A 14,218-nucleotide genomic window follows, 5' to 3' on the forward strand; every position below is an offset into this window, starting at 1 on the left:
AGAATGGCTTAAGATCTTGTGATTATTGTAACTTTGCCATTGTAATTGTTTGTAAACTTGTGGAGTCAAATTAATCTATGATCGTATGCTATCCATTTGTTTGTATGTTGTTCTTTGTATGACATTTTAATATTTGATTATTAACCAATGATATTAGGCCACTCTTGGCCATGATTACAGACACCTGTGTCTTTTGACACTATATAAACAAGTCATCCCGCAGTGTTTGTGATTATACCCTGATGAAGACAGCTTGGCTGTCGAAACGTTGGTATTACATTTTTGCATCTGAGCTCCTAGAGTGTGTGGCTCTCTTTTATTTTCAAGTTTCTATTCCGCTAGCCAGCACCTCGTCTTAATAGGTGTGCGTTTCTTTTTCTTCTAGGTCGTCTTTTATACTGATAACAAGTTCAAACAGGTGCCATTAATACAGGTAACGAGTGGAGGACAGAGGAGCCTCTTAAAGAAGTTACAGGTCTGTGAGAGCCAGAAGTCTTGTTTGTAGGTGACCAAATACTTATTTTCCACCATAACTTGCAAATAAATGCATAAAAAATCCTACAATGTGATTTTCTGGATTTTTTTCTCCCTAATTTTGTCTGTCATAGTTGAAGTGTACCTATGATGAAAATTACAGGCCTCTCATCTTTTTAAGTGGGAGAACTTGCACAATTGGTGGCTGACTAAATACTTTTTTGCCCCACTGTATATATTTTTTAAATGGCAGTTTTTTTTGTTTATCATGTATCTATATCATGCTGTATTTATGCTATTGATTATCAATGCATGTATCTTTATTTCTGCATACAGAAAAAGCAAGAACATATATTAAAGTAAGAACATATTGTCACTTAAAAATGTGTTTGGTCATTTTTCTTGTAATATAACATGTTTTCATGAGACATTGATTTAATGGAAGGGTCTATGATCCATGTAAAGATTCTGTTTATGCTAAACGTCACTGGGAAACTCTGTGATCAGAAGCAGCAGTGTTGTATCAGAACCGCTAGAGGGGTGATCTGGTCCTGTATTCAGACTGGCTCTCAGTCCTCTTGGCACATTGTATACGCACAGGGGTTACATGAGGAGAGACCTTCAACCAAAGAACAGGGTCACTTCTCGTACGGTCTTAAAGAACATCAGATAATCGAGACCTGCTATAACCTCATCTTTGTCATAGTTTTCTGTTCAATCAGCGAGTTCTTGATGTTCTTGTTTTTCTGTCAGAAACACATGTTAAATTCTCATGTGGTGGCCTGTCTATATTAGGTCCCACAGTTGACAGTGCATGTCTGAGCAAAAACCAAGTCATGAGGTTGAAGGAATTGTCTGTAGAGCTCCGAGACAGGATTGTGTCAAGGCACAGATCTGGGGAAGGGTACCAAAACATGTCTGCAGCATTGAAAGTCCCCAAGAACATAGTGGTCTCCATCATTCTTAAATGAAAGAAGTTTGGAACCACCAAGACTCTTCCTAGAGCTAGCCGCCCAGCCAAACTGAGGAATCGGGGGTTAAGGGCCTTGGTCAGGGAGGTGACCAAGAACGTAATGGTCAATATGACAGAGCTCTAGAGTTCCTCTGTGGAGATGAGAGAACCTTGCATAAGGACAACTATCTCTGCAGCACTGCACCAATCAGGCCTTTATGGTAGAATGGCCAGATGGAAGCCATTCCTCAGTGGAGTTTGCCAAAAGGCACCTAAAGGACTCTCAGACCATGAGAAACAAGATTCTCTGGTCTGATGAAACCAAGATTGAACTATTTGGCCTTGATACATTTACTGTATTTGAGTAATGTTTGATATTATGGTTTAACTTTGTTCAGTAATCATATTTACTTTCATGTTATGTCAGCCCTGGTGGCCAGTGACAGCCAGTGAGTGTGAAAACACAAGTACTAGGAGGTCTTTGACATAATGAAACCATCACCTTAAAAATGGTTAGGATAACTAAATTCAAGTTCGCTTTTGCATATGTTTTCTGTTAAACAACAGCCTTGGAGGCCAGAGTACCAGAGAAAGGGAGGTGGAAGAGCTTATGAGACAGAATGCAGGTAACAGATGCAGACAAACCTTTCCTCAGGTTTATTCATCCACATTTGGATTTTAAAGTTATAGTTTGCTTTTAGGATTTGGATAAAATGCATAAAAGACAGCCAGATAAAAACATGATCTTATTTTACTTTGATTACACGTAAGTAAATTATAATGTAAATGTATTTTTTTCACTCCCGTGTTTACAGACAGACCAAAGCTGGCCTTCTCTGTTGATTTAGGTGATGGACTGTTGGGACCCTTCTTCAGTACTGAAATCCTGCTCATCTACAGTAAAGTCATCACCAACATCGGCACAGCCTACAACTCAGTTACTGGTATAGTAGTGCATACTACTACTTCAAAAAGTATTAGTTGTGCCATTACAGTGCCATCAGATTGTAAAGAATAAGTATAGGTATACACACAGAAAACAAGAACAATGACTTGTGACCTAGGAGTAGGAGTCAGGAGTCAGTTGTGATTTTAGCATGTAAATCTTGGTGGGGCAAACTCAACAATAGCAAACATTATGCATGCCAGCAAAGCTACTACAAAACACAACACTAAAACAATACATTAATTGCACTATAACGGTGACAAACAGTGCCCACAAACTGTTAGGGCCGACATAAAGCTGTCCCAATAGCAGCTTTCTTTTCAGCACCATGGAGTGAATCCTTACCACCGCTACACCTGGCTATCAGCGACACCTTGTCTAGCAGTGAAACAGTTAATTCAGCAACGTTTACTGCCTTTTAAAAAACATAGCTGATATGGCTGACTTGCTTAACAAGAAATTTGTGGAGTGGTTGAAAAACAAGTTTAATGACTCCAACCTAAGTGTATGTACAATTCTGACTTCAACTGTATATCTAATGCATTGTCTCTAGAGCTGGAAGAGGGGGATGTGGTCTACATGTGTCTCCCCAAAGAGCATGTGCTGGCTGGTTCTTCTTGGTTGCGCAACACCTTCAGTGGCTTCCTGCTCTTTCTTCCCTGTGTGAGAGAGATGTTATATTGAGCTCAACTTAAGAGTCAGGAGGTTAGAGCTTCCTAGACCAGGGGTGGGGCAACTGGCTGCTCCCCTTTTGTGTTTAGGAGAGATTAGCTTTAAAACTGCAACATTTTCTCTACGCTTAATGGCAAAATGTTTAGAATTGCAGGACATTTACTCTAAAACTTCTCTCCACTGTCAAGAGGGGGCTGACAAAATGTTTAGGTCGCAAGGTGGGGGGATCCCCCATCAGAATGTTGCTTAGGACCCCCAAAAGATTAGGGGCTCTGACTGCATATGTGGGTATGGATGTGAGCGTAAGCAGACCCACAGCAACCCTCATGGTGAGTTCAGAATGTTTGTAGCCCCCAACCCATCCAAGATCAATTGTTCTCATAACCATGAATAAAAGCATTTAGTATTTTTCCCTCTCACCATTGACTTCTTGCTGTTGATAGTACTGTATCCTGATGCCATCATAAACATTTCAAAACTAGACCAAGTAACTGAATACCCATTATGGCATCAATGTTTACATATGTTTTTTTCTTAATTTGTTTACTGCGAAACAAAGCACTGGCTTTCCAGTAATTAATTAGGTGAACTGTGCCTGTGAAAAATTGTACTTAGATTCTCTGGTAATTTCATCATTTTTTTTGCCAGTAGTTCTGGCGAGCCACCTATGGTCCCAAAAATCACTCCATCGCTGCTGTGTCCACTGAGCTGTTGAGCCAGCCCTGCAACCTCATTGGATAATGCTGGGCAGGCCCCTTGCTGTCACTTAAATGAGAGGGGCTGAAGATCATTGTCTCAACTTAATTTGCTAGTGGGCTAGTCCACCTGTGGTGAAATGTAGGGAACATGGCACAGCTTTAAGGAAAATTGCTTTTAAATTAAATACTCAAATGTACAAGAGCATGTCTTTAAGAGCAAAGCTTCAATGTGCCTACCATCTCATATGAATTAAATGTTTGACAGTGCAGATAATTATTACCTACAAAGCAATAGTGACAAGTGTACTCAAATTAATCAATGAACAGTATTGCACAAGCATATTTGTATCATATTGGGTGAAAACCCACACAGAAGAGAAATTTCACAGACCAACATTTTATTGATGACTTCAGCTTGAAGGGGGGCAGTTTCAGGATCAAATGATAAATAACAGTACGCAGGGTTGGACACTGTGCTGGACAAGTGCCTAAAGGCCTAGGACACTTAATATTCTAGAACACAGACAACTTCTAGAACTTTGCAGACTAGAGTTCTAGAACACCTCATTCTAGAATATTCTAGATTAGAAGTCTGCTGAGTCCTAGAAAACTGGGACTGGCACGCGCTCAGTGGGGGTAGGTGGCTAGGTGGGGGTCCTTAATCTTCAGACTCTCCCGGGCTTCTGATGTCATCGATCTTCAAGATCATCTTAACCACCTGGGTGGCCAGAGAGATCTGCTGCTTTTTCCCATGCAGAGTCTCAATTACATGTTGCTGCTTCATGTCTAGGACAGAGAAAATAATCCACATCAATATTAATGATATAACGCTTCATATTAAGTGATTACATGTAGCCCCTAGACAGGTGAATGAAAACATTTAACATTGTGAATATTGGATATACAAAAGACGGGTATAAACACAAAAATGTACAGTTGACAAGTTGTGAGTCTGTCCTTACCATTGGTGTTGAGGTGCAGACAGTCGATGCCCAGGGCGGGGTTGTTCTCGGTGACCTGCCTGGCGCGGACCTCTGTCATGGTCTGGATGGAGTTCAGCCCGCTGTTCTCTGCCAGGGCCATGGGGATCACCTCCAGGGCATCAGCAAATGCACGCATGGCATACTGCTCCAGGGACGGACACTGCAGAGAGAGATGGCGGTATGAGCACATTGCTTTGTTTCAGAATCATCATCAGGCTATTACTGTTACTCCGGGGCACACTTTTGATGCAAGTCAAATACAAAGTTTTAATCTTTCACCTGGTGTGTGTGTATGTGTGTATGTGTACACACTACCTTGTCAGCAGCCTGGTTGACAGCGAGGGCACAGGAAATCTCAGAGGCTCCGCCCCCGTACACAACACGGTTGTCTCTGACCAGGTTACGGATGACACACAGTGCATCATGCAGCGCACGCTTAGCCTCCTCAATGATCTGACAGGGAAATGAAACAGTTACTTCTGGGCTGCAATGAAAGCCTGTACACTTAGGTACATGAAGTGTCCATCCGTGACCTAAAGATACAGCTGATGAGTAATCACAGCTGTCTACATTAACTGATTATCAGTTGCCTCAGCATAATCTCTTAACAGTCAACATTAGCAGACTACCAGTCCACCCACCATCTTGTTTCCTCCACGGATGAAGATGGTGACTGCCCTGGAGTTCTTGCACTCCTCGATGACCAGCATGCGGTCCTTGGTTGTGCCAAAGCAGATCTCCTTTACGACGCCGGCTGAGCCCAGCTTCTCAGCGGTCAGCTCAGAGAACCGAGGCACGATGCGGCCCCCTGTCGCTATGGCAATCAGCTGAGGGAGGAGAAACCAGTGAGGTTAGCGATGCATAAATACTTTGGTGAACACCCTCCCCCCGATAACTTTTTGTAGGTAGATGGCAAGATGTCTGTATGTAGTTTGTGTGTGACGGTGCGCGTATCACCTCGATCTCAGGCCCTCCGACCCAGCGGATGGCAGGCAGTTCATTCTGCAGCAGCAGGTGGTTGGCCTCGTCATCAAAGCCCCACTGGCAGATGGCCAAGTTAGCGCCGGTATCCTTGATCTGAAAAAATAATAATAATGTAAATAGTTAAAATATTACACTTGACACATTCATGTTATAACTCCACTATCTGTTTATTTTTTTTATAGTTTAGATCATATTCAATTAGATTCAAGGAGATGGGGGAGAACTTCATATATACATATTTAAGATTATTATTACAAATATATATTACATATTTGTCCAGACTGACTGGCTGGAATTAACCGTATGCAGCTGTGCTATAGAGAAATATGAAGTCCTAAAGTTTCTGTGACTGACCTGTTTGATCATCTCCAGGAACTTGTCCTTCTCATACTTCTGCAGGGCCTTGTATTCCTCCACACAGGTCACATCCAGCTTGTGCTTGGTCTTGGGCTTAGGGGGCTCAAACGGGCAGGTCAGGATGGCCATCTTTGTGTCTTTCAGGAGCTGAGGGGAAAAGAGTACAGGCAGTTACTGTACAAGATCATTTATCTGGCTAAACACAATTTTAAAAAGAGTGCTTCAGACTTAGATGGACAAAAAAACAATACCCCTAAATCTACAGAAATCGTCAGCTCTCAAGCCTAATTTAAGGTGAATGTCTTAAATGAGAGACGAGACAGCCGTGGTGCTGTATCCAGTCAATGTCAGACCACTCTACTGGGGACAGAGTGACTGGAGTAAGGGAGGGGAAGAGTTACTGGTCCAGTCAGTCCTAGTTTACACTGGGTTGGATCTGAGGTGTGCTAACATGACCCTTGTTTGTATCAACAGTATGACTGGGTTTGTAACTTGGATAAGGTACCACTACCTTCTGATGACGGTCATCTAGCCTAAACGTCAACGCTATTACATTAAACTATCCTAAGCTGTGTGTGGTGTGCACCTTGGGCATCTGAGGGTGGCTGAACTCCTTGTCTACGATGACTCCCTTGATGAGCTGGGTATCCTCCAGCTTGCCTCCCACCTTGCCCTCCATCTTGATCAGCTCAAAGTCCACGTCCTTACGGTTCATGTCCGCCACAGTCAGGACGGCGTTCACTGCAATCTCCGCCATCTGTCTGTGGCAGCGGTTGATCCTGAGAAAGGGAAGATGAGGGAGAGAAATCTGTATGAGACCTTATGAAACAAATTACTAGGTTCACAAATAACTTAATCCTACTTTCCATACGGGCCAAATCAATTTGTGTATCATTCATCTTTGTGCAAAGACTGCATGGTTCCATTAAAATAAAAAATACAAGTAGACATGCAAACAATAAAAGGCAACTGCTAGCTGGACCATTAATGAAATTCTTGAAAGTTGCCATGACGACCACAAAAAATACTAACAGCCAGTGAGACTCACACTTTGGATCCCAGTGTGGTCATGGCGGTCTGGATGAGTGGCTCCGTGTTGCTGGGGTCGTATGGGTAGGTCTCGCTGATCTTGTCCAACTGCGCAATGGCGATCTTGGCGGCCTGGTCGTAACCGTCAGAGATACGGATGGGGTGGATGCCCCTGTCCAGCAGCTGTTCTGCCTCCTCCAGGAGAGCACCAGCCAGCACTGGAGGGGAGATAAGTTAGGATGAGTGTACCAATATGATTCTGCATTGATGAACACAATCTTATCATAGAAAGAATTGAGCATGGCTTTTAGAAATGATCAGATGTCTCATAAGCCCCATGTAAGATTAAGTTCCTAGATGAGAGAAGTGAGAAAGCCATGCTGCTGTATCCCGTCAATGCAACATTAATCCAGATTAGCGCCAAAAAAAAGGAACCAGAAGAAGAGTACAATCCAATTTTCATAATAGGATAGCGATGCAAGAGATGACATTTGTTTATTTAGTAAGCTAATGAGTCAGACCAATCACAGACTCAAATCTGTAGGGTCCCGTACCAACGACTCCGGTGGTCCCGTCTCCGATCTCGTCGTCCTGAGACTTGGAGAGCTCCACCATGAGCTTGGCAATCTGGTGGTCCACATCCATCATGCTGAGGATGGTAGCTCCGTCATTGGTGACAGTCACCTCTCCGTCCCGGTCAACCATCATCTTGTCCAGACCTGTAGGAAGAGGAAGGGGGAAAAATCAAATGCACTACACGATTAATGTGTAGCCGTTACTGTGTTGAGTAATGAGGGATTGGGCACACACCAATACTAGAAGTTCCTTTATTGCTCAGTTTACAAATGTTGCTCCCGAGTGGCACAGCAGTCTAAGTCACTGCAACTCAGTGCTAGAGGCGTCACTACAGACCCTGGTTCGATTCCAGGCTGTATCACAACCGGCCGTGATTGGGAGTCCCATAGGGCAGCGGACAATTGGCCCAGTGTCGTTCGGGTTTGGCCATCATTGTAAATAAGGATGTTAACTGACTTGCTTAAATAAAATCTAATAAATAAGTTTCAGTGTGGCTGTGTTTGTTCGGGCTTACCGTTTGGTCCTAGAGAGGTCCTCAGCGTCGAGGCAACTGCCTTTGCTGCCATGATGTGAGACTGCACAACACAAAAGGACATTCGTGAATTTCTTCACTGAGGCTGGGATTCTGCAGGAGTCAAACTATAACCAAATAAAATCAAGATATCTCTGGGACCCACAGGCCAGATGGCCATGTCCGTGAAAATTAAATTGACTATCAAGATTCCTCGTTAATTGCCAAGAAGCAACTGCCAAATATTGTCAGCTGAGTTAGGCTATCCAACTAACTGTGTCGCTAAACTACTTTACCTAGCTACGTCATGACTGCATGTGGCATGTAACATTTTTTGGGGGGGGGACTTTATTCATCATAAGTGATAAACACAGAACTGTTGGTGGTATGTTATCTAGCGAATTCCATTGTTTATTTGACAACCGGCCGCGCCTCACTGTGGCGTCCTCAGAAAATAAGCACATGGGCAGACTAGCATGCAGTTGCTAGCTAGCCATATAAATAACGTTACAACTTTTACAACATATGCATTGGCCCGTAATGTTATAATGCAGCTAGCTAGCCAACTGTCTAGCTAAACAAGTGGGTCTGAAGTTGTTGTGCATTTGAAGTGTTCTGCATTTGCCTTGACAAGATCCTGACGCATGAATGAAGTGGCGTGCTAGCTGACTTGCTAAATCCATTGTACCTTCAGTGCGTCAAGGCCCGATAAGCGAGTCTTCTTATCCTGATCCTTGATGATGATGAACGGCCGTCCATACTCATCGAATGCGAGTTGCCCCATAGCGGACATATTGCCCGAAAGACGGCGACACTTTAGAAGTGTCCACGGATTAAATTCAGACTTTCACCGGTGAAAAGTGGAGTGTTGGTAGGCACCTGGTCACACTGGTCTGCTGGCGACTTCTAGAAGGATCTCGGGGCGGGGAGGGCGAGACCAAGTAGGAAAAGGGGGAAGTTGATACATCATTCAATGATTCGATTTTTTAAAACTATATTGTGAAGATATATTTCGTTTGTCTTTTCTACAATTACGTTTTGAGACAGATGTTGTGCATAAACGGCTTGAATTCATGAAATGTTTTAGAAATCACCTAAATTCCTCTCATCACGTTGTAGCCAAATCAGTTCTTCTGGTCTCGCGATCTCACTCTTTTTTTTACTCTTGTCTTGTTTTCTCGCGCTTTATATACGTCGTTTGGTGCTGAAGTTAAGAAACCAGGGGGGATGAAAATACTCAGCTAAAGAGAGTTTAAAACGTCAATGTATTAGCTTGATAATGTGCGTTGGGGTGAATACGTTCATTTGAGTGAACTCACAGGCAGCTACTTTTTCAGTATCACTGGTATTGTTTGGCCAGAAAAGTGTTAAACATTTGACTTGTGTCAGCTCCACCAAATGTTATGGATATACTGGCAAGACATGTCTCCCCGCCCTAACAATTGTCTACAAAGTGGAATGGCAAAGGCGGGAGTCCCACTTATATTTTTGCTAGCTAGTTTAGCCTACTCAAACAGAGGGATTCTATGTTAGCTAGAGTGCTATGACTATCCAACACAATACTGGAACTCTTCCAAGTCAAGGTAAACTTTTGGTTTTACAAATGTATTGCCACTGGGTCCTGCCGGTGTAAGTTACACTGTAACGTTACTGCATGATTGTGGCAGGTTTACTAACGGGTTAGTTCTATTAGCAATGTTGACTATAATGTTACTTTAGCCAATATGGTGACAATAATGTAGGCTATGTGTAGCAGCTATGATATGGTTTGGCTTGGAAAGGTTTTTTCGCCTGGTCACATAGGGCTGATGTGTTGTTCATTGAAGTTCTTAAGCGAAGGGAAGAGGTGAGCGCATAGATGTAAGAAGGAATACAACGTGGCTGCTATGAAAATGAACTGCGTTTACGTGTGCTCAGGGTTTTATTCATTCTGCTGATTCTGTTGAAAAAACATTTCTTAAACGGGAGGGCAAATGGAACTAAAGAGGGATAAACAAACCTGAATTTGTCCAATAGAAACTATCGTGTGCAACTGTTGGACTAATGATTAAATCATAGACCAGCTAGATCCAGGAAAGAGTGTGCAAGGCAGTATTGAATGTGTCTGTCCATGAGTCACTGTCTCTCATCTCACATTTTTATCTCAACCTGTGCGTGCACCTACGTTGTAAATTTTAATTCATAGGCTAGGTTGTAGAAACCCCATGATGGATATAGGTAAAATCAGAGTATCAAGTAGCCTAAACCTATTGTTATTACATTGAACTGAGTGAATGGAATATGAATGACAAAAAAATATCGTCCTCCCTCATCTTAAACGGCACCGACCGCCACTGGACGCTATACTACTAGCCTCATGATGTCATGAATAGGCCTATCCATAGCCATCTCAACAACTCTGATATAAAGTGTTTTTTCTCAAAATTGCCGGGATGTCACGTGTCCTACTTATATCAGTACACTCGTAACAACTTAAGCATTACGAAACTTATATTTGATCAAATAAACCTCACTTACAAAAATGAATGGCTTATTTGCTAAGGTCAACACCTCACAAAAACTCATTGTTTGGCGGGCGAAACAACGAAAAAACGCCACCTGCTGGAGGGAGATAGATTTTCTGCAGAGTTGGGCCTCCTCTCTTCCTCTCTGGCTCCACTTAATAAACGATCTCTAGCTCCGTTACTGAGTTTAGTTTCTGGCCACTGTCTCGTGCTGGAAGACTAGCACTCGGGAGTTTTACTAGCAGACCAGTTGGATGATACGCGAATCTCATTGAGTTAGAGAGCTGTTCTCCAAAAGCATTCTCACATCAGAGATAAGTTCGTGTTATGTTGTAAGTTTGATAAATACATGGGCACAAATTCAAGTACATACACACAGTTCTGTACACTCATACATACAGCTTGTTCCTTGCTGGGGCGACAACGTGTCGTGCGTCAAACGTGACGTAACTTCCGGGTAAGTTTTGTAAGGCGTTGAACGTGTTCAGTTACGTATTTTCTACAATGTTAGAAAAGGAGTTCCACGGGGATCTGCAACTAACTTTTCAATTTTCCGATTGTGTATGTACGATAATGACATGCAGTCAGTCGTGGACCTTTTGAGGATTTTGATATTTTCTGAATTCACAGTTTTATTTGGTTGGTGTGTAGTCTGTTGAGATGGAAGGATCAGTGTCATGGATGATGTTTCTCAGTTTTCAATCCAGCATGTCGATGTCTGCAGAATGTTTTGTTGTTGACAGCGGTGACAATGTTGCCCTTGTCCAGCAGAATGCCTTGTGAGGTGAAGCCCCGGTTCCTGGTTCTGTACGGGTCTCAGAAAGGCCAGGCACAGTCCATAGCCGAGGGGATAGCTGACGAGGCTGAGGAGAGGGGACTGGTTGCTGACATCTACTGCTTGAGTGAAGGAGGGAAGGTAAAGTTGACAAAATAGTGTTAACCTACCCTGGCTTGTATTCCAATGCTGGCACAACACTAATGATTACAACACTGATGATTACAACACTGGTAAACTACTATCAAGCTGCTTAGGAACAAAACTAAGTCTGTATCATCGCATTTGTGGCAGAGTTGTTGTTACCACTGGTCTTTTCGGCTCTGGTATGAATACTGATCCTGTTTTGTCTCCCCTCAGTTTAACTTGGAGAAGGAGAGTGCACCTGTGGTGTTTGTTGTGTCTACCACTGGGGATGGGGACCCACCAGACACGGCCCTGAAGTTTGTGAAGAACATAAAAAAAAAGACCCTGCCCAGTGACCACTATTCACACCTCTGCTATGCTCTTATAGGTAAGGAAGGAGTGAGTGCCTAATCTTGGTTAACCCAGAACTACATTCTTGCGTAATTGGTCAGGTGCTCGATTAAGTTCCAGGTCCATACATGTTGAGAAAATAGATCAAGAGAAACTAGAATGTGGAGCAGAACTGGAACGAGGAGCTCCACCCTCTCTCTTTGCAAGTTAGGGGCAAGTTAGGGGCAAGTGTATGGGACAAATGTCCCCTCCCCTTTTGAAATTCGAAAGATGCTAACACCTGTGAAATTGGGATTTGTCCAAGTAACCAGTGATGAAAAACCCTGCTCGTTCTCAATTGGTGCGGCCATAGTATAAAGACAGTTCTACGGTACCATTTCTGTTTAAATAGTCTGTCCACAGCAGATTAGGGTGTGCCTAAGACTAAAGGCCTAGTGCTGAGATTAATTGCTACTACTTTCGTCTTTATCTTATTTGATGGCTTTAAAATAACAGATTCATTGATACATTATGTGTGATGATCAATATCTTGTTTTTGTCTGTGCTCCAGCTCTGGGTGATACAAACTATGAAAATTTCTGCAACTGTGGGAAGACTATTGATGGCCGTCTACAGGAACTTGGTGCTAAACATTTCTACGCAACAGGACATGCAGATGATGGTGTAGGGTAAGGCCCAAGGTCTTTTAATAGGGCAAATACATTTTTTTACATGAGTGTTTCTCATACATCAACAAGTCCTGACACTCACCTAAGGAGCTTTAAAGTAGGGGCACAATGTCTTCTTGAATTAGTAGCAATAAAAGTGGTACCAATACAGACACACTTTGAATGTACTTTCCCCATTTACCTTGTGTCACCTCATTTGTGGTATGTGGCACATTACCTTTTGGATCCTTCACACTGCTTATCTCTGAGTCTGAGTGGACTTTGCTTTCTGTCCAGGCTCCAGTTGGTGGTGGTCTCTTAGTGGGTTTCCCATGCTAATACTTTAACTCTTAATCCAAACTGTGTGTGTGTCTCTAGGCTTGAGTTGGTGTTGGACCCCTGGCTTGAAGGACTCTGGGAGGCCATCAGAGGAGCGTTATCCAAGATGGCCACCCCTCAGCCTGAGAGGGATGGCTATGTAAGGGACCTGAGAGCATCGTTGAACGAAACACCCGAATTGTCAGTGACAGATGTCAAACTCCACCTCATGAGTCTTAAAGAATCAGAACCTCAGAGCTCTGGCTCACTCAGAACAGCAGCAGAGTCAGAGAGTACTAAGACTGAGCCCAAATCAGCTTCTCTGAATGTTACAGAAGCAGCCTCTGAGACAGGGAGTGCAGTTACTGATGTTAGACCAGTGTCATTGACCAGCAACAATAGGACTGCTCCTAAACTAGATGGCGTTGTCACTGATCCCGAGTCAGTGTTAGAAACACAGAGTGGAGCACCCTCTGCTGTTGTAGAGGCCTCTCTGACATGCTCCTTGCCTCCACTGTCTGAGTCTGTCCTCAATATCCCTGCTCTGCCTCCAGCCTACCTGGATGTCACACTCCAGGAAGCCACCATAGAAGAAGAGGTGGGTTGTGGTAATACTGGGTTCTTTTGACAAATTCATATTTGTTTGAGTTCTAACATCACCAGCCACACTTTCCATACCCCCCCAGACCAGTGCTCCGGTCAGTAAGGAAACCATACACGAGGTTCCGATCTCCAGGGCAGTCCAGTTGACCAGAGATGACTCTGCTAAAACAGCCCTTCTGATAGAGCTGGACATCTCAGTGAGTGGCAGGCGTTTCTTACTATATACACTTGAGTTTACAAAACATTAATGACCCCTTCCTAATATTGAGTTGCACCCTCCACTTTTTCCCAAAGCAGCCTCAATTTGTCGGGGCATGGACTCTACAGGGCGTCGAAAACGTTCCACAGGGATGCTGGTCCGTGTTGACTCCAATGCTTCCCACAGTTGTGTCAAGTTGGTTGGATGCCGTTTTTGGGTGTTGGACCATTCTTGATACACACGGAAAACTGTTGATAGTGAAAAACCCAGCAGCATTTCAGTTCTTGACACAAACCGGTGCACCTGTCACCTACTACCATACCCTGTTCAAAGCCACTTAAATCTTTTATCTTTCCCATTGACTCTCTGAATGGCACACATACACACTCCATATCTCAATTATCTCAAGGCTTAAAATCCTTCTCTAAGCTGTCTCCTCCCCTTCATCTATACAGATTGAAGTGGATTTAACAAGTGACATCAATAAGGGATCATAGCTTTTACCTGGATTCA

The 14,218-nt window shown here is 43.3% G+C and overlaps 2 protein-coding genes across 8 annotated transcripts in view; one reads left to right on the plus strand and one right to left on the minus strand.

Moving 5' to 3' along the window:
• Positions 1 to 4,119: 4,119 nt before the first annotated feature.
• On the minus strand, positions 4,120 to 9,112 carry cct5 (chaperonin containing TCP1, subunit 5 (epsilon)). The gene is made up of 11 exons (XM_024403243.2): positions 8,871 to 9,112; positions 8,186 to 8,246; positions 7,650 to 7,814; positions 7,115 to 7,313; positions 6,653 to 6,845; positions 6,064 to 6,213; positions 5,683 to 5,802; positions 5,367 to 5,552; positions 5,041 to 5,178; positions 4,705 to 4,885; positions 4,120 to 4,528 (listed from the first exon to the last, which is right to left on the minus strand). The coding sequence occupies exons 1-11, from the start codon at positions 8,973 to 8,975 to the stop codon at positions 4,401 to 4,403; spliced, it is 1,626 nt and encodes a 541-aa protein (XP_024259011.1). The 5' UTR covers positions 8,976 to 9,112; the 3' UTR covers positions 4,120 to 4,400.
• Positions 9,113 to 9,363: 251 nt separating this feature from the next.
• The window catches only part of LOC112234917 (methionine synthase reductase-like), a 40,882-nt gene continuing 36,027 nt past the window's right edge, over positions 9,364 to 14,218 (plus strand). The window contains exons 1-6 of one of the 7 annotated variants that reach the window (XM_042298962.1): positions 9,364 to 9,765; positions 11,455 to 11,602; positions 11,822 to 11,975; positions 12,489 to 12,606; positions 12,964 to 13,501; positions 13,590 to 13,703. In XM_042298962.1, coding sequence (XP_042154896.1) covers positions 11,459 to 11,602; positions 11,822 to 11,975; positions 12,489 to 12,606; positions 12,964 to 13,501; positions 13,590 to 13,703 — 1,068 coding nt within the window. In that variant the 5' untranslated portion in view covers positions 9,364 to 9,765; positions 11,455 to 11,458. The other 6 variants (XM_042298961.1, XM_024403242.2, XM_042298959.1 and 3 more) reach the window with 6 other exon arrangements.

Source organism: Oncorhynchus tshawytscha, linkage group LG16, assembly GCF_018296145.1.
Source record: "Oncorhynchus tshawytscha isolate Ot180627B linkage group LG16, Otsh_v2.0, whole genome shotgun sequence".
NCBI lineage: Eukaryota > Metazoa > Chordata > Actinopteri > Salmoniformes > Salmonidae > Oncorhynchus > Oncorhynchus tshawytscha.